The 20,290-nt window shown below is 48.1% G+C and overlaps 1 protein-coding gene across 4 annotated transcripts in view; it reads left to right on the top strand.

Annotated features, from left to right (window-relative positions):
- PAQR5 (progestin and adipoQ receptor family member 5) overlaps positions 1-18,927 on the top strand; it is a 71,576-nt gene extending 52,649 nt beyond the window's left edge. For 3 of the 4 annotated variants that reach the window (XM_088797326.1, XM_019725641.3, XM_074327502.2), the window contains exons 5-8: positions 2,008-2,134; positions 10,258-10,354; positions 12,377-12,518; positions 15,676-18,927. In XM_088797326.1, the coding sequence (XP_088653452.1) occupies positions 2,008-2,134; positions 10,258-10,354; positions 12,377-12,518; positions 15,676-15,917 (608 nt within the window). In that variant the 3' untranslated portion in view covers positions 15,918-18,927. Of the gene's footprint in view, positions 1-2,007; positions 2,135-7,795; positions 7,938-9,357; positions 10,215-10,257; positions 10,355-12,376; positions 12,519-15,675 lie in introns of those variants that run through there. The other variant, XM_019725642.3, reaches the window with a different exon arrangement.
- Positions 18,928-20,290: the final 1,363 nt, after the last annotated feature.

Raw genomic sequence — 20,290 nt, forward strand, 5'->3', positions numbered from 1 at the left:
AGGGCAGCCAGCACCACGATGAGGTAGTTACCCTGAGAGCAGTGCCCTCAGGTAAGGACCATCATTATACCCACGCCATAGGTGAGAATAATGAGGCACAGTGAAGGGCAGTGACTCAGGTCACACAGCTTGTCAATGGCAGAGCCAGGGCCCCAGGAGCCTGAGGGGCCCCTGCCTATGGCTTCCTCCAAACCCCCAGGCGTGGATCCATTTCCATGTGGCTCTGGTTCCCAGCCTTGTCAGTGGTCCGTCCCTTCATCTCTTCACCTCCCTGAATACAGACATGTATCTTTCACATTTGGCTTCCCAGCCCATAGCCCAGTGCCTGATGTGGGGTATTCAGTAAACAGGGAAGGAAGGTCTAGTGGTTGCGAGAACCCCTGGATTCCACCGGGACGCCTAGCTTCTGTCTGCAGCCCCTCTGCTCCCCTCTCATTCCTCCGACCCTGCAGAAACCCTCAATTCTTGGAGGGTGGCTTTGCTCCAGCTACCCCCTGATATCCAGCTGTTCCTCTTTCTAGGTCACCCTGTAGGTTTGAGTCACCATAATCCCCCACTCAGAAACCTTCCAGTTGGTTCCTATTGCCTGAAAGAGGAAGTTCATTTTCCTTAGTCTGGTATCCAATGCCATCTCCCATTCTGCTCCCTGGAAAGCCTTTCCTGCCCTCAGGCCTCTTTCAGAACCCCCCCCCCCCCAAAGGAGGCTTCCCAGGTCAGCCTGTTTGCTGGATGCCCGCCCATCCTGAATGCCTGTCTCACTCTGCAACCTCTCTGGAGGCGCTGATCAGTTTTGCTTCCCACTGCAGTTTCTGGCAGGCTCTGAGGCGCCTCACTCTTGTATCGCCCACGGAGCTTGGCACCTAGGCCCTAGTCAACATACACAGAGCAAATATATCCTGCTCCAGATGGGAACTTCCCCATGGTATCAGGCTGAGGGAAGAGTTTGTCCGCCTGGAGGCAGTTCCCAGCTAAAATCTCACAGGCGGACTGCTGGAATGGGGGAAGCACTGTATCTGGGAGGTGGCAATTCTAGGCCTGTGTGACCCTAGGAACATTACCTGGCTTCATTAGACTCCATCTGTCAAATGGGTCAGAAGCAAAGGTTGTGTGGCCTGAGTCATGTTTCAACCTTAAGCTAGAATGCCAAGTTTCTATGTGTTTGGAATAACAAACACATAGACCCTGGGCTGAATGGCCTGCAGCGGCTCTCCCAGAACAGACCTCAGCAGGTGAGGGGACCTGAAGAGGCCATTAGTCCAGGCCCCCGGACACCCCCGGACACTTTGAAAAGGACAGTGGTCTCCCCTGTACTTTCAAATGAAAGCTGCAGCAGACAGGCCTTGTGAAAGTCCTTCGTTAACCCTTCTCTCACGAACCAAAACCTAAAACAAAGCAAATCACTGAGCTAGCCTCTTACACCTAGCCTTTCAGGAGGCCAGTCTGGGGGCCCGCTGATACGATTCACCTCACCTCAGCAAGGGTCCTCCCTCCTACAACCTTGACTTTTCCACAAGGAACACCCCATGCCATCGGACAGGCAAAATATCACACGCAGAGCAAAGTTGAGCACGCTGGGGTGTCATCATGGACCATGGCATGTAATTAAAAGCAGGGGTTGTCGCTGAACTGCCTGCGCTTGCAGCTTGGCTTTGCTGCTTTCTCGCTGTGTGCCCCTGGGTGAGTTATTCAACCGCTCTGCACCTCCGTCTCGTCATCTGTAAAAGGAGGATTCGTGCAGGATGATGGTTGTAAAGATTATGCAAGTTAATATATGTAAAGCCTGTGGAGCAATGTAAGTTCTCAGGATAGGATCTGGGTAGGCAGAGAAGAGAAAGGAGGACATCTGGGCAGGGGTGGTGGCCCCAGCAAGGGTGTAGTGGCAGAACTGCTCGTGGTCTGTGGGGACGGTGAGGCTCAGCCAGACGCAGGGATTGGGCTTCCCGAGGAGTCCAGACAGTGCCAAGTCAAGTCGTGGCTTCTTGCGCAAGGCTGGTTTTTCTTCCCCAGGCTCAGCCATCGCCTACTCTGCCTATGCGTTCCCTGATGTGCTGGTGTGTACCACCTTCCGTGACTTCTACGTGACCCTGGCTGTGCTGAACACCATCGTCAGCACCGGCCTCTCCTGCTACTCCAGGTACATGGCCACTGTGTATCAGGGGGGATTCCCTCATGGGGACGGGAACCTCGCATGCAGCTCCATGGCCTGTGGGAAGGGACAGCAGAAGAGGCACTCAGGAGCCTGGCATTCAGTTCCACATAGACTTCCTGTGGCTGAGTGGGACCAGTTTCACGGGCACACATAGCCTGTGCGATTGCTCAGGGCCCCGGGATCAGAAGGACTCCATACTTGGTTTAAGGCTCTGCTATTACTGTCCTGACATTCTTAACGATTTTTGAAAAGAGGGTCCTACACTTTCACTTTGCACTGGGCCCTGCAATTTATGTAGCTGGTCCTGTTACTAGACAATCACTTATCCTCCTTAACCTTCAGTTTGCTCACCTGTGAAATGGGACCAACACATCTACCTTCTGAAATCGATGTAAGGATTACAAGTAACATATGTACCCAGAATGCCTAGCACAAGCCTGGTCCCCATATGATATGATCCTATCAGTGGGAGCACCCCATAAACGGGAAGTCTGCTACTCATGACTGGGACTGCCTCTAGATACGAGTGATGGGTGAAGGATGAGATTCCCATGTTGGACACTTCCCTCCAGGGGAAGCCCTTGGCCATGAGTCACGCCCAGCTCACCGGCTCTAAGTCCCTCTATTTTTTTTCCTTTCACTCAAGAAAGCTTATTGGAGTGAGTGCAAGAGACATTGTTTTGAGGATAACTACAGTAGTTTATTCAGCTCTTTGTAAAAGTGACTGCCCAAAGTTCCAGTTCCCTAAATTACTTAGGAAACCTCTCAAATGGTGGTGTCAGGGCAACAGCATTTCTAGATGGTGCCAGGGTGCTGGGTTCTTCCCAGGCTGGGGGCCTTTGGTGGCTCCAAGGTAGGCTGGCAGTTGGCACCCAACCATCCCTCCTCTCAACCACAATTCCAGTGAGCCAGTTTGAGTCTTCCTAGTAGATGGCTGCAGGCTTCAAAGAATTACTATTACCTGCAGCCGTCCACTCTCCCTCTGCCCAGGAGAAAACGGGGGAGGGAGAGGCATGCTTCTGTAACTTCTAGCTTTCTTTGGGTGACAGGTTTTATGGGACAGAGAGGTAGGCAAGTTTCACAAACTTGACAAACTGGTTTTCTGTAAGAATGGAAGGATAGATTTTTAAGCAGCATCAGAAGTGCTTGCCCCAATTTGCCCTCCACTCACCTGTCCTGGGACAGGTTGGAGCGTGCGGTTGCTTTCGTGGACTTGAGGCTCTTTTCTAGGCACGGTGTCAAATCCGGGTTTTGTGTTACTTTGTCCCGTGGAAAAGCCTGGGCATGGGGTGGGGGCAGTGAAGTCTCTCTTCCCTATTCCTGGAAATCACAGAGCTCCCCTAAATCTGTGAGGAGATAGGATCTGCTCACAGGGTAGAAAATAAAATCAGACGCCATAGGGTGATTATTCCCTTCTCCCCCAATTCCTCAAGGACTCTGGGGGATGAAAAGCCCTTTCTGAAGCGCAGCCGTCCCAGGCCAGCACAGAGGGCTGCCTGGGAGGGCTGCACCGATGATGGAGAGTTAAGTCCCTGCTTTGGGTGAGACAAGGAGTAACACATAGGAAAGTAACAAGGATGCTAAAAACCGCCCGAGAGAGGTGAAGCGTGCCTGGGAGTCACTGTGCCTGGATGTGTGGGCTCACGGATGGTGGCATGGTCCAGGGACCCGAACACACCTGTGTCTGGTCATTGGACGAGTCACTGTCCTGTCTGGTCAGCTCCTGAAGGGCTATATAGCTCTGGTGGCTGGGATTTAGGATCAGAGGGAGGTGAGCACTCTGGGCTGAGAGGGCTGGGAAGGCTTCGTGGGTGTGGAAGAAGCAATCCCAGGGTTCAGGATCCAGGACTGCTTTCTCATGAATTCCCAATGCAAATTCTTGGAACATTTGCTGAGTTTTTTGTTTTTTTTTCCAGCTTCCCGAGTTACCTATAAGCCACCAGGGTAGATTATTTCCTTCTAGCCAGGAGTCCCGTCCCCCCCCCCCCATTGTTCAGGCACAATGAATAGGTCTTTTGCATGTGGCACGCCCACCTAGTACCTTTGGACAAACTTGTTTGGCAGGGCAGGTTGGCCAGAAATGTCTTGAATGCCTGTGTTTGGGCGCTTTTCTCTTGTCAGTGAAATGGATGATTTCTGTTTATTTATGGGGCACATCTGTGTCTATTCCATCCATCCATCTGTCCACCCATCCGTCTGTCCATCCATCCGTCTGTCTGTCCATCTGTTCACCCATCCATCCAACCAACCACTCAGTAGTCCTTAAATGCCTGCCATGCTCCAGGCATCATGTTAAGATATGGGAATGCCAGGAGGAGTGAGGCACAGTCCTTGCCCTCAGAGAGCACCCAGCACTAGGAGAGAGAGAGATTGCAGACCCCCCAAAAGTCCAGGTGGGGGGGTCATCATTTCCTCAGAAGGCCAGGGCAAATGGCCTTTAGCGTGTAGCATTATGGAAGGGAATGGAAACAAATAATGATAATACAAAATGACAGCTGCCTAGATCCCCAGGGTTCTGCAAAGTGGCATTAGGAGTGAGTATTGAGCGAGGTTGAATACTTTAGCTGGAAAGGAGAGAAGGCACTTTGGACAGAGCAAATAGCCTGGACAAAGCTGAGGGGGCCGGAGAAAATGAGACTGTTGGGAGGCAGCAAGGAGCTTCAGGGTTTCCAGAAGGGGAGCCCAGCTGCAAGGGGGAGAGCAGCTGAGAGGGGCTCCGAAGGCCAGGCCGCTGGGGATTTGCAGCCCCTTGTGTCCTGCTGAGCACTGGCCTGGTGCTCGTGACAAACAGGGATCGTCCCCAGGAGACAATTCCGTGGACTCAGCCTCCATGCCCGAAGGGGCTTCCAGGTGTGTTAACAACCACTGGCATGGGTGCTGTGCTGGAACAGAAGGGAAGGAAGGCGGCAAACACCACGTTCTCAGAGCCAGAGGTGGAGAAGCACGTCCTATTCTGAGGGCCCTGACGTTTTCTCCTCACCTTGTTCTCTAGCCTTTCCATGAGGACAAGGCCATGTCATCATGCCCTATCTTCATTGTCTCCAGTGTCTGAGGAGTGAGGGAGATGACTCCTGGGCAAAGAGGAGAAGCAGGTGGACAGGAGGCCAGGGCCCTCTGGAGTCCCGCATTTCACAGACCTGTGGTGTGGCCTCGGGCCAGTCACCGCCCCTCTGGGCTTCAGTGTCCACACCGTAAACAAGGGCATCTGAGGAGATGTCCTGTGAGTTCTTTCTGGTTTGGACATTCTACAATTCCAGTGTCTTTTCTAAGATTTCTCTCCTGTTTCTCCCTCCTGCTCTGTGAGTCCACGGTATGGCCAGGAGTGGCAGAGAACCACCTTCTCCTTCTCTGGGCTCGGCAGGAGACCAGCAACCTCATTAGCGGCTTTCTCCTTATTCCCATGCTCGCCAGACTATCATGATCTAAATGGCGTTCACTCCATTACAGTACACGTCCTCAAGGTAAATCCCACATCGTGAACTGTAGACTCCCCTGCCTTGTTTTTGTCCTTATTATCATGGAATTTAGTTCAGAACATGGTCGAGAAAACTGCTTACTTTTTTGGGGGTGGGGGTGGAGTTGAACACACAATTTATTTCAGTTTGCACACATGCAGGAGAAAAATTCAGGAGCTAATAAAACCAATGATGCTGACTTGTCTATTAAAAAGTTGGCTTCATTGTTGTTAGCAGTTGTCTTTCTGAGCTTCTAGCTGCCTGGTAAGAACAAAGGCCCAGGGAACATCATCTTCTAACAGCTGATTATTATTTCCAAGATAAAGATTGTTCTGAAGATAGAGATGAGCTCGTGCTGTCATACTCAGACATTTTTCTTCACAGGCATGACATTGAGTCCAGGTAGAGAAAGGCAGACATAGATTCTCTTACTAAACAATTAGCAAGCCAATAAATAATATTTATGTGTGGACAATAATGTATCTAGCTAATAAGAAAGGAACAATGGCACAGAAAGTCTACATTTCATTTGTAATCGGCCCTGGCATAGTGGTATCTTTGCTCCAGTTACTTTCTCGATAGGTTTCTTCAGACCAATAGTAATGCTGAATTCCTTGACCACACGGACAGAAAGAGATACCTGATATAACAGAAGCTAGTCTAGGCTTTTAATTTACCTTTAAATAACTCTGAAGTGCTTAACACACATGTAAACATGTGTCTTTTAGCTGTGGGTTTTATGTTTGTTTGTTTTTAATTAATGTTCATTGGGGTGACAATTGTTAGTAAAGTTAGATTTCAGGTGTACAATTCTGTATTACATCATCTATATATCACATTGTGTGTTCACCACCTAGAGTCAGTTCTTCCGTCACCATATATTGGATCACCTTTACCCTCATCTACCACCCCTTTGCCCCCTTACCTTCTGGTAACCACTAAAATATTGTCTGTGTCTATGAGTTTTTGTTTCTTCATTTGTTTGTCTTGTTATCTTGTTGTTTACAGTTTTATATACCACATATCAATGAAATCATATGGTTCTCGCCTTTTTCTTTCTGTCTGACTTATTTCATTCAGCATAATAATCTCATGATCCATTCATGTTGCTGCAAATGGCACTATTTCATCTTTTCTTATGGCAGAATAATATTCCAGAAAATGGCTTCCTTCTGTAGCACTTGAGAGGGGTAATGAGAGACTGTGTGACCTCTCTGTGGCTCTTAGAGCCGGGTGAGATGATGGAGACCTGTCCCACTCATACCTGCCAACCACCCAAAAGCCCAAGAAGGCATCACTCCCTTAGTTTAATTAATTACATGGTGTTTGGTATGCATCATGAGTCACTGTAGGGACTTTTTTGTTCATCCATCCACAGCACCCAAATACTTGCTCAGTGAAATGCCTTGTGGTCAGTGCTGTGAGGGAGAGAAAAGAATTGTCATCACTGGGGGAACGTGAGCTGTGCTGTGAGAGCCACGCTGTGGCTGGTGCTGTGGCAGGGCAGAGTAGCATGGAGCAGGCCTGGAAGGGGTTTGGAGGTCAGAGCTGGAGACAGGAGGCTCAGCAGACAGTGGTTCTCAGACACATCTGGAGCTCAGAGGGCTCGGCCAGATAGCAAAATGCTGCTAGGGCCAGGGGCCAGCACATGTAAATGTCCACATCCCTGCAATGTCACCCAGGCAAAAACAAAACAGCCATAACCCTTCCCCCCCATAGACACACACAGATACACGCACCCCTCTGCAATAGAATCATGTTTGCAAAGGCCCAATAGTTTCAAGCACTAGTTTCAGAATTCCCTTGCAAATCCTTCCAGCTTTGTTGCAACAAGATTGATCCATTTTTAGAACAGATTGGTATTGATGGAGGCTTCTCCCGAAATCCGGTGTTTCCTACCAACCTGGTTCTAGACAAAGGAGGCGTGCCTCCCTGTAAATTGGCCCCTCACCTCTGGGGTACAGGGATTGCCATATCAGGCCGAGCTTTGAGGTCTGATGTACTTCGCAGAATTCTGAGGCTCCCGCCCCTCCCTCTCAGAATCTCTGACTGTGGCGACACCCTGTGGCGTAATCTGGAATTGCACTTTGGTAGTAGAAGGCCCTTCTTAGTGCCTGCTGGCCCTTCTGCCTTTTATTCTCTGTTGCTGTCTCTCTTCTGTTCTGCTTTTTCTCCTTTTTTTCCCCCGTAGACTCGGCTTTGCAGCTGGAGAGGCTGATTCGTTTGCCCCTGGGGAAGCACTTTATCAGGCCGGTCGAAATGTTGTCTCAAGTCACAGGAAATCCATGGTTTGGGTGATGGCCCTCACCAGCCTGATCCAGCTTTCTTCCTGTGTAAGTGGTCACAGAAAGAGCATGCTTTCACAGCGAGCCTCTTTTAACCCAGAAATGTTAGGCAGTGGCAGTGCATGGGGCAGGAGGGAGCAGACTTGCCATGGTCCGACTGGATCTGCCAGGGGACACTGGAGGCTGTTGAAACAGACCCTGGTTCCTGGGGCAGTGGGAGTGTGTTCAGTTTGCCCCCTGGAGCAGAGGGACGTAGATACAGACAAAGGCTGGGTAGTGGTCTGAGGCCTGCTCAGCCTGCTGGAGGGTGGGCGTGTGAAACGGGAGCCACACAGCCCTGGGTTTAAATCCTAGCTTTGCCTCTTATTCGTCATCTGGCTTTAGACAAATCACCCAGAACCTGTCTGTTCCCTCCTGTTTCTATTTTCTGGTACAATGTGGCTACAAGATGGGGAGGCGGGAGGGTAGAATGTGTCCTATGACACACGTTTTTGTAAAAGCTGCTGTTTAGTGAGTGTTAGTCTGTGCTGTGCATAGTTATAAGTTCCTCGTGAGCATCATTTCATCAAACCCTTGCAGCAGGTCCATGAAGGGGCACCGTTGTTGCAGTGTTACAGGCCAGGCTTCTGAGCTGCGCACAGGTTATGTGACCTGCAGGGTCACACAGTCACAAAAGGCAGAGGCAGGTTCAAACCCCCGGTGCTCAGGTCAAACACTGCATGTGCCATCACGGCTCAGTGCTGCCTCACCTATCCCGGGGTTTGTGCTTTACTCCAAGGCTGGGGTTCTTGTTTGGGGGGATGATGAAATGAGGTCCCTTAATTCTCTTCCTCCTTCCCCTTGAGCTCCCTTTCCTTCTCCACCCTATGCCCACCTCATACTGCTCTGATTTACGGGCAGGCTTGAGAAAGAAGGAGAGACGTGCCTGTGAGCTTGAGTGAAGTTTGGAGCTTGTCCTTGGAGGGCCTGGGACTTCTCGGGGCACATAGGGCGGCCTCCTACCCCCAAACAGGGCTCCCCGTGCTCAGCAGCCCTGAGGACTGGCAGAACACATAACCTCGGAATGTTCATGTCCTTAGATGTGCTTCTGAGCTAGATGCAGGGGACCCAGACCTGAACGGACACAGCTCCAGCCCTCGAGAAGGTTCCCGACCACCCAGGAGGCAGATGTGCAAGTCTCCGCCATGTCCCATGCCCCAGGATACAGGCAATAGTGGGGTCTGTGGTCAGGCGACTGCACTGGCTCACAGGGGACATGCACACCCTGCCAGGGAAAATGGGCCTGTGTTGGGGGGAGCAGCAGATACATTTTGGGGAGAAGGGGTAGGCTTGTGGGCTGGGCTAGGGAGTCAGGGAGCAGGGGTGAGGAGTGGTGGTGGGACACAGACCCCACCCCTGCAGGAGAGCACGGTGAGGGCAGAACTGTGGGGAAGGCTGAGAGGGCCTGAGTGCCTCCATTGTCCTACAGACCACACCAGGACAGCCACCCCACAAGCCTCGGCACCCTGGCTCTGCACACCACCCATGCATCCCTGTGGGCACCAAAGAAGGACCCAGCCCACTGTGGCACACTGCGGTGTGGAAGCAAGCCCCTGCCTCACCACCTGCGTGAGCATTCCTTTACCAGAGTCGCGATTCAGGACTGGTTTTGTGTAGACATTCTGCTTGGCCCCTCCCCACACCCTCCGCTCTGCCCGCTCCCCAGGCTGGGACCAAGCCACTGGAGGCCCCTTCGTGTCCCATCCTGGAGGACCTGCCTGTCTGTGATAGTACCACTTGTGTTAATGTTGGCCTCACTTGTCTTTGGATTGGAGGCAGGTGGGGATGGTGACAAGCAGAGAAGGAAAGACCATGTTTATTTAGTTTCCCCAGGCCAACATCTCCATGTGTCCTATTAAAAATCTAGAAATCCCTCAGAGTAATTAAACACCTCCTTGAACTAGGGCTTTCGCACAGACATCACTGGGGTGGATCTGACTAGTTAGGCATCTCAGCCTTTGCAGATGTGCTCACCCCAGGGGCCTGTGCCCCTGTCCTGGTGGTCACTGTACTTCTAAAAGGCTCTTTGGCAGATAGGTTACGTGGTGCTTGAAGGACTTCTGCCCAGAGCTCCTCCTGGCTTCATCTGGAAACCAGGAGATGGTTTTCCCCCGAGATGTTTTCACATCTGAGGTTGAGCCACTCCCCCATGGGCGGGGGTAGGATGGAAAAGTCTGATGGAGAAACTGCTGGAGGAGGTTGTGCAAAAATACTTGCCTGCTGTTGACTGCTTGACCTCAGTTATTTTTAATTTGTATATGTGTGTGTGTACTTTACTGACACATCTTTCATTCCCATTTCTACCACCCCTCTTCCCTTCCTGATTTAGGTTTCTGGAACTCCAGAGGCCCAGGCTCTGTAAGACTCTCCGGGTCCTCGCGTTTGCTTATCCCTACACCTGGGACTCCCTCCCCATCTTCTACAGGGTAAGGGCCCAGCTCCATCTCCTCTGCCTGTTGGCAACACCAGGTAGTCAGCTGTTTCCTGAGCTCCTGGGGGCCAGAGCACCACACTGGTCACCACAGGACATATGGAAGTAGAGACCCAGGTGCCCCCTTACTGACATTTGCAGAGTAGATAGGAGACAGCATGACACAGAGGCCTTGACAAGCCATTGGAGATGTGCCAGCTGCCAGTGCTGACTGGGGGCTCAGGAGCAATCATAGAGGACTGAGCAGGGGAGGCAGCCTGGGGTTTAGTAGAGTGACTAGGAGAGCAGGCTCTGAAGCAGACTCTAATATTTACTCACTACAAGCCTTTGGGCAAGTTATCTATCATCATGGTGCCTTGATTTTCCTCATGTGTAAAATGGGCATGATAATAACACCTCCTTTCATCAGGCTCTGGGAGTATTTCACATGAGATAATGTGTAAAGTACTGGTGGCAAGAGTCCAAAAAATGCATTATTAAATATTACCATCAATTAACATTTTATTAGTAGGGAAGGAAAAAGTATGACTGAAGTTCTTAAAAGAGTGATGGGAATTAGATGGAATACATGAAGGAAGAGGATGTAGGAGGAAAGACAGGAAGCAGGAAAGTCCATGTACTCCCAAATCTGATAGGCCTGAGTTCAAATCCTAGTACCACTGCTCACTGGCTGTGTGGCCTTAGGCAATACACATAACCTCTCTGAGTCTCGGTTTCCTCATCTGTAAATGCGACTAACGTCCCCTCCTTCAGAGAAGAGGGGATTAATCAAAACAACACATCTGCCAGGCTCAATGATGCCTGGCACATGGCCAGTGCCCAGCGAGTGGCATCTCCCCCCAGAGGCAGCCTATGGGTCTGATGCAGAAAGCAGAGATAGGGAGGGGCGGAGCTGGCTTCCCCAGTGGGGCACTGAGCACATGCTCTGTGCTCTGCCCTTGTGGGGGCCCAGAGGGAGACCCAAAGATGGGGGTGCAGCCCATTCTCACCACTCCTTCCTCAAGGACACAGAGCAGAGAGGACAAACTAGTCCCACGTGCTACGAAACCATACAGCACAGGTTCTGTGTTATAATGAGGGCAGTGGGCAGTGGGGAGGGAGAGCTAACCCTAAATGGAGTGGTGATGAGCGCACACGTTCTGTAATCAGCCGGCCTGGACCCAGATTCTGAGTTCACTTCTAATTAGTGGTTTGCAGGTCACCTTCCGGCCCAGCTCTCTCATCTGCAAAATGGGGAAATTATGAAGGTGCCTATGAAATGATGCAAATAAAAGGCTTGGCCTTGTGCCCTCTCAAGATGGTATTTATATCAATACCTGCAAAATGGGGAAATTTTGCAGGTATTATTTATAACAATAACACAAAAACTGTTACCTCTGAAGCAGACTGTATCATGGCCGTAATTAATACTTTTTGATGATTCAGAAGGCCTTCGAGGGATTTCTGGGCCTTAAAACCTTAATTAGGAGCATCAATTCAGGAGATGTGCTGGTTAGAAATGAGTTCAAGTATGAAAGGATCACTTTTCACTATCCTTACACTTTACCTCCAGAAAAAAGAGTAGGAATGTATCTAATCGGATTTTTCTTTTCCTTTCCTCTTCACTTCTTTTGTTTTCCTTCCCTTCCTTTCTTTCCTTCCTTCTTTCCTTCCTTCTTTCCTTCCTTCCTTCCTTCCTTCCTTCCTTCCTTCCTTCCTTCCTTCCTTCCTTCTTTCCTTCCTTTCCTCCTCCTTTTTCTTCTTCTTTTTTTTTTTTTTTTTTTGTAATTAAATAACCCAAAAGCCTCTCATGAGCATCTGGGGGATTAAAATACAATTGCTTTTGGTCTCAATTGATTCCACTCAAAGTAGGAATTCTGCTCACACGGTCCCCGAATCTCCCCTTTCCAAGCCACAGCCCTGAGGAGGTGGGGGCCTTGGCTGGCGGAGACTCCACATGTGTGCCAAGACGTCTGCAGGTAATGACAAGGAAGAAGGCCTCCTCTCAACACCTGATGTTTCTTTTAAACACCCACAGCTCTTCCTGTTCCCAGGGGAGAGTGCACAGAACGAAGCCTCCTTGTACCACCAGAAGCACATGCTCATGACTCTCCTGGCCTCTTTCTTCTACTCTGCGCACCTGCCGGAGCGCCTGGCCCCTGGATGCTTCGACTACATTGGTGAGTGTGCAGCGGCCCTGCTGCCCTTGGCTGCCCACCTGGGGAGGGCTCCCATCCCTGATGCCAGAGATGCAGTTGGAGAGGAGAGGCAGGGGCAGGGGGAGAAGCAGTTTTTCAGGAAGTTCTCCAGAGCAGGCCAAGGTGAGTGAGTTCACACAGCAGATGGATGTAGCCAGGGAGGGTGGGGGACGATGGAGAGCAGGAGGCCTAGGATTCTAAAGCATTACCGTGGGGTATGAGGTGTGGGACCAGGGGAGTGCCATTATTACCTGGAACATGAAATCCCATTACTAAATGACCTTTGAGGGCAGCCCTGGAGAGGGTGCACATGGCTCTGAGGGTACCCCGTGGCAGGGATGAGCAGAGCAGGGGACCGTGTCTGCCTTTGTCTTGTTCAGGTGGGTGTAGTGGGGCCGGGAGCCATGGGACAGCAGTGGTTTTCATGTATGGTCTTCAGACCAGCAGCTTCAGCATTACCTGGGAATAGGCAGATTCTTGGGCCCCACCTCAGACATCCCAGACCAGAAACTTGCGGGGTGGGGCCCAGCACTCACTTAGAGGCTGTGTGATTCAACAGGTGAGCCTGAGATCACTAAGGTTAGAGAAGTGATGTGTAGAGTTGGTGTCAGAGCCTCAGGGTTTACACCTGCTGGTAGAGAGGGCACCTTCCCTTTTAGTCTAAGGAAGTGGGGCAGGCCCTGCAAAATGTGTCTCCCCCACGCTGGCTCTGGGACTGGCTGGAGGAGGGACCCGTGGGTCACTTCTGGTGAGGCTGGTATGTGCTTGGGATGAGAGCCCCTCAGATAAGCTATCATAGTGGTTCAAGGGGCCATCCAGCCCCCACGTGGCGGGCAGAGCCTTGGTTCTCCTCATGCCCATTTTGTTCATGCTTTTCTATCTCCTCCCGCCTAAGTTGTGTGGCGATTTGCTTTGTTCATTCTGATTACAGTTTCGTCTCCTTTACTTATTCTCTCCTGCTGGAGGGATTACAAGCAAAATGCTTAGAGGGCAGAGGAGAGAGACAAGAGGGCCAGGGAAATGGTACCTGCCTACAGGAACCCGCCGACCACATCCATCTCCCCAGCCCCAGACAGATGAAACAGATGTGATTGTGGATGAAGTCTGAGGGCTACAGGAAAAATACCAACTCCCTGGCTTCTTAATAATAACATTTTATTTTTTGACCTCTATCCTATCCTCTTGGGCCTGGAGATACAGAGCAGAAACACACCCCTCTGAGTGGAAATTTGCCAGACAGCAGTTAATGACAGGCCATTAAGAAGAGGTTGGGAGAGTTCTCTGTCCTTAAATCACGGAGTCTGCCAGATGTAGGACTCCCTCCCCAGCAGCCCGAGTGGGAAGTGCTGGACAGATTTGGTTAACGTTGGCCCACAGGAAGCTCCTCCCTGTTCCTGTCAGGCGGGATTGTGGAAACCACGCTTCCTGCTGCAGCCACATTTCAGAGCACATGTCCAGTACTCATGCTCTAATGTCTTTTTATCTCCTGTCCTAATGGAGACAGGTTTGAGCCTCCTTTGGTGAGAGCGTAGTCATCTCTCTCTGTTTGGCCCTGTGTCCTTGGAGAGCGCAGCTCTCTGCTGGGTCAGATGCCCCTTCGCTGCATCACACACAGATTTGGAAATAGTACACAGCCCATTAGTATGGTCTGAGGCAGAGGTGGCAGCTTGAAGGACGCCTTCTTCCTGGGAGGACCCAGACTGGGGTGCCGGCCGTTCCCTGCCCTCAGGAACTCATCGGCCACCCCTTCGAGAAGCCCCACCATTCCTACACTCTCATCCCCTACTCTGCTCATGCCCGGCTGTGCAGGTGGCCAGGCTGGTTCCTTTCTGGGATACATTTACTGAATACTTACTGGGATAAGTCCTCGGGTACAACACTGAACTCTTTTTTGTTTGTTTTGTTTTTTACTGAAGGAGAATCCTTATTTAACTCTTGTGTTGTATTAGTCTGCTAGGGCTGCCATAACAAAGAACCACAGACTGGATGGCTTAAACAACAGAAATGTATTTTCTCACAGTTCTGGAGGCTGGAGGTCTGAAATCCAGGTGCCAGTAGGGTTGGTTTCGTCTGAGTCCTCTCTCCTTGGCTTGCAGACAGACGTCTTCCCCGTCTCTTATCACGTGGTCTTCCCTCTGTGTATGTACATGTCCACGTCCTGATCTACTCTTCTTATAAGGACACCGATCATATGGGCCCCACCGTAGTGACCTCATTTTAATTTAATCGTCCCTCAAAGACCCCATCGCCAAATATGGTCACATTCTGAGGTATAGGGATTAGGACTTCAGCATATAAATTTGGAAGAGGAGACACAGTTCAGCCCATGACACATGTGGTCTTCTCATCTTACTCCTGGTTTCTGAGGGTTGCCCCCCCAAACCTCCTTTTCTCTCCAACCAGCAAATGAGAATATACCTGCCCAGTTCCAGCACCCTCCTCTGAGCCCCCACCCTCTGTGGATGTGTACCCATGAGCTAGCATCCTGCCCGTCGTAGGGAGGAAGAGCTCCTGGTCATGTCTGGAATTAACTAGCAGTAGAGAGAGGACCCCCTTGTAAGTGGCCAACAGAGACTTTGTCTGGCTTCTCCTTTGGCACTGAAGTCAGAATCTGAGCTCATCAGCGCTGGCTCTTAAGAGATGACCTTTGGTCGCACATGACGCCTAACTTTTTCACGGGAAAAACAGGACTGGTGGATTTGGTTTGCTCTGATGGTCTTTTAATTTTTCGCACATTATATTTTAAAAATAAATTTATTGAAGCATATTTTACATATCACATAATTCCCTAATTTCAATGATATAATTTAATGGTATTTTTAGTAGGTTTACCAAGTTGTACAACGTTCATCATAAATGAGGTGTAGAACATTTTTATCACCTCAGTAAGATCCCTCGTGCCCATGTACTATTCATCTCCTTTCTCACCCCCTGCCCAAGGCAACCGCTAATCTACGTTTTGCCTCTATAGCTTTGCCTCTTCTGGACGTACGAGATGAATGAAATTATACAGCATGTGTCTCTTGTGTCTGGCGTCTTTCACTCAGCATGATGTTTACAGCACACATGCCGTAGCCTGTGTCAATGGTTATCCCTTTCTTCTTGCTGATCTTGGTGGCCTTTTGTGTGCTTGCTGTAGGTCACAGTCACCAGCTGTTCCATGTGTGTGTGATCCTGGCCACGCACTTGCAGATGGAAGCCATACTTCTGGACAAGAATCTGAGGAAGGAATGGATCCTGGCCAACTCCAGGACCCTGTCTTTCCCTCAGATAGCCGGAGCCATCCTTCTGTGTCTCATCTTCAGCCTCAGCAACATAATTTATTTCTCAGCTGCTCTGTATCGGATTCCCGAGCCAGAATTACATAAAAAAGAAACATGATTCAGACCATAAGCTTTTTGTGCCAGACGTCAACATGAAGCTGTAACATCCTCCTCATCGTAAGCTGGTGGCGTGGGACTCGTGCAGAGTGGCCTAAAATGTTCAGAATGATTGGTGCCTGGCATTTTTGAGTGGGTTCATATCAATAAGGTATTTAACTGGGGAAAATTCTCTAGATGTGCACTGATTCTGTATGTGTGATTTTAAAAGGGGAACGTGGGTTCAAGTATGTCCTCGTTCAGGTAAATCATTACTATTTCATTAAGTTTTAAATTTATTTAAAATGAGTTTTTTAATTCTATTTAAAGAGTTGGATTAAGCTTTACTACCCTTGTAGTATTACTCTTTAAAAATGGAATTTGCTTCATTCAGTGAGTTTCATGTAGCAAAGCTTCTTTCAAGAGTTCCCACAGTGGAAGGAGAATGAGCCAGAAAGGTCAGTGGGGGGACCTGAGAAACAGGAAGTTGGGTCTCTGGGAGCCCTGGGGACTGGGAACGCTCTCCAGAATGAAGAGACCTGGTTTGGGCAGAGGCTGTGTTTCTTTTACCACCTAGTAAAGGAAATGAATATAAAGAGTCCTCTTTTTCCACAAGTCCATTCTGCTTCAAAGTGCAAATTGCCACGTCTTTGGGATTTGGATTTGGATTTTCTTAAACGTCCACAGCCTGTGGCTGGGTACAATTTGTTCTATTTTGCTTTCTCTTCTTGCTGCCAGTGTGATGATGGGAAGTATTATGCAGGGCAGGGAAAATGTGTTACACTGTGGGAGTTTGCTTAATTAATCCCTGTTGGTTGTGCTAAGTTGTTACCTTTAAATCAATGACAGCACTGCTTTTAGGGATGTCATACTTTTGCTGTTGCTTCAGCATTGCAAATATGCTGCGAATTTGAGTATTCAAGTGCCGAGGATGTTAAAGACTTTGCCAAAGGATTGGTCAAATGTAGTGGTTTTTCCAGCTTTACTGTGAATCAGAAACACTTGGTGAGCTTGTGACAGATTCCCAGAGAAACCAGGAGATTGTGCTTTACTAATATAAAAATGTAGGTTTCCTAGAGGAAATCTGCACTGCAGCAAGGCCCCAGGTGCCTCGAATGCAGAAGCGCCACAGGCCAAACGGAGAAACGCTGGTGTCAGGAATTCCAGAAAGCACTGGGCTTCCCAGCTTTGTTTTCATTGATGTAATTTTCAGCAACTCACCACCTAAGGATGTGTCCCTGGCTTTCCATTCTGCATAGTACTAAAACACTGAGCGTTTTCTCATCTGTTGCATTCCTAATGAAAGTTTAGTGTTTCATGGTGTTTTCAGAGCGTACAGAAACACTGATGCGAAACAGTTTTTAACAGAGGCCCGTCAACCCCTGATCTGTACTTGCTAATGACTTAAGGGGCCATTCACGAGGCAGTATCCTCTTTGCTGACTCAGGAATACCCCCATATCTTAGAATACTGCTTCTGTGGTTAACTGGCCCACCCCCTTGAATGGCCTTACACATAGCTCATCGTCCAATCCTCTGAGGACAAGTAACAATTTATATTGGATGAGAGTGGTCAAGAAATAAGATTTCATTCGTTTTGTTATCTGTTTACTTCCTCTGGGGATGGTAGACTGATAAAATTACATGGGTTCATAAATGTTTGGTATATTAATTACCAAATGTAGGACACAGTAGTACATTAATTACCAAATTAAGCTACACGACAAAATTTGTTCTTTAGCAACAATCTGATGTCATTAGTGGAATTGTACTCCAGCAGGGTCTGTGGGCTTCCATTTTATCTTACTGTAACTTCAATTTTATAGTGAAAAAAGGTACAATGTTTAAATACACTATTTTAGTAACGCCAAAGGCATGAAGCCTTTCAAATACTCTTGTTTATAACAAAATCGTATTCTTCGATCAGCTCAGAAATAATTGGAAGATAATGGGTGATTAATTTGAAAGACTTTTAGATTATTTAATCTTTGGTTATGTTGCTTATTCATCATGCTTAATGAGGAAAATAAAATGTTGAGCCAACAAAATAAGACCAAGTGTTTCATAGTGTTTTTATAAGGTTGGTAAACTTAGTCCCATTGTATGCTTTTGGACAGTATTACAAATTAAAATTTTATAATAGTGTGCAGTACACTGATTGGGAAGCTTCTAATGTGGAGTGAAAATAGGTTCTAATATATCGATTATCATTAAATATTAAGTCTGATGTGGAGATAGTTTTGCCTAAGTCATCCCAGAAAGTCAAAAAGGTTGGCAGGGAGTCAGTTGAAGATTTTCAATGTAGTTCTCAAAAAAAAGTCAATGTCTCAATACACTTTAGAGATGTGCCATATTCCTATTGGTGGCAATTGGTCACCCTGGCACTGTCTCAAAAGGGACTATGTAGGGACAGTAGACTCCTAATGGAATATCACTCCGCCTGCTTGAGAAACACTACTCTAAAATTTACCAGATATTATAGTTGTGATAAAATTTGAATGTGTTTGAGTGAGGCCATCTAGTCAACTGTATCTCCCTTTACTCATTGTAGAGTTTTCCATTGCTCAGTTTTCAGAGACTAACTCTCCACCTTTCTAAAGATACGAATTTGTCATTGTTGATTAGAATTAGAAGTGGGAAGTTTCTAAGCCTTTTGAGTACAAAGTGATTTAAATATTTGGTCTCCTGCAATCTTTCTCAAAGTGTTTTTTGTAGAATGCTGCTCATCTGAGAGGTTCTGAGGAAGGCAGGTGGAGTAGAATGGTATTGTCAGATATGTTGGAGAAATACTTCATCTGTATCGACTGTGTCCCAAATTTGTTTTGACCATGATACCCTTCTTATATGAAACACCTATTAATCCTGTATAACAATTTATGACATATTAGTTGAATGCCAGCCTCTGCTTTTCTAGTCAATAACCCATTATGGATGAAAACGCAAAGATCCATTTCCAAACGCAGAGATGTTCTTTCAATGCCTGGTTTTCTTAAACTGTGTGGGAGAAATAAATAAACTGTATTTATTATAATACAGTAGTCTTGTTTCTCACTCACTTGGTTTGGTCATATTTCACCTACCACACTGTAAACATGTTCATTCATCATGAGAAATCGATTCCTGGATGTGTGTGCATTGCTAAATAATTTGATGACTGTTTACTTAGTGCCTGGTATATAGAGAACAAACGTTGTCCTAGGAACTAGGGATCCAGAAGTGAATAAAACCTACGCTTTCCTTCCCTCATGGAGCTGATGTTCTAATCGGTCAGTCAGGCAAGATATATAGATAAATTCAGATAATGGTAAGTGCTATAAAGAAAATAAGCCTGGTGAAGGAACAGGGAAGGGTTGGGTAGGGCAGGTGAGAGTGGATGGCCACTGTGATAAACTGACATTTGAGGAGAGACTGGATGGGCAGAAAGGAGCTAGCTGTGCCAGCATGTAGGGGGAAGTGTTTCAGGTCAAGGTAGCAGTAAGTGCAAAGGTCCCAACAGTAGGTACTTGTCCTGTCCTGTTGGAAGTACAGAAATCTGGCCACATGACTTGACTTTTTTTAAAATTTTTATTGGGGAATATTGGGGAATGGTGTATTTTTCCAGGCCCCATCAACTCCAAGTCTAGGGGTTGTTGTTGTTGTTGTTGTTTTTTTTTTTTCAATCTAGTTGTGGAGGGTGCAGCTCACTGGCCCATGTGGGAATCGAACCGGCAACCTTGAAGTTATGAGGATTATGCTCTAACCAACTAAGCCACCCATCCACCCCTGATGACTTGACTTTTGGAGAATTATGGAGTTTCTCCTGAATGTTCTTCCCAGGAGATTGTCAAGGGGCTTTCCTATGCCCCCTTGGTACCTGTATGAATGCTTCAACTCTGTAATAAATGTAATTCAGACAAATAGAGAGTGGTCACATCCATTCTCTTCATCTCAACAACAGATTTCTAAAACTGGCTTAATTTTTGCCTCCTCCAGGTTACAGAACAAGGGACCTCAAAGTTAATTTAATCTAGCCTTTCAAAAATGTGCTTGATGGGGGCAGCCAGTTAGCTCAGTTGGTTAGAGCGCAGTGCTCTTAACAAGGTTGCCGGTTCGATCCCCACATGGGCCACTGTGAGCTGAGCCCTCCACAACTAGATTGAAACAACTACTTGATGGGTCTTGGAAAAACACACTTAAAAAAAAATGTGTTTGATGATGTAAAATCCACATTCTCAGGACTTCACAAATGAAAAGATGCAGAATATGGAGGCGGGAGCATTCCTTGGAATTTTGAATTTCTATCAAAAGCCTAGGTGATTTTTAATATACAGGAATTTAAGAAGTGCTGATATAGTCCAACCTTTTTTTAAAATGTAATTTCAAACTTACAAAAATGTTGCCCTAAATAGTACAAGGA

Source organism: Rhinolophus sinicus, chromosome 3, assembly GCF_057876585.1.
Source record: "Rhinolophus sinicus isolate RSI-liver-muscle chromosome 3, RSI-T2T, whole genome shotgun sequence".
NCBI lineage: Eukaryota > Metazoa > Chordata > Mammalia > Chiroptera > Rhinolophidae > Rhinolophus > Rhinolophus sinicus.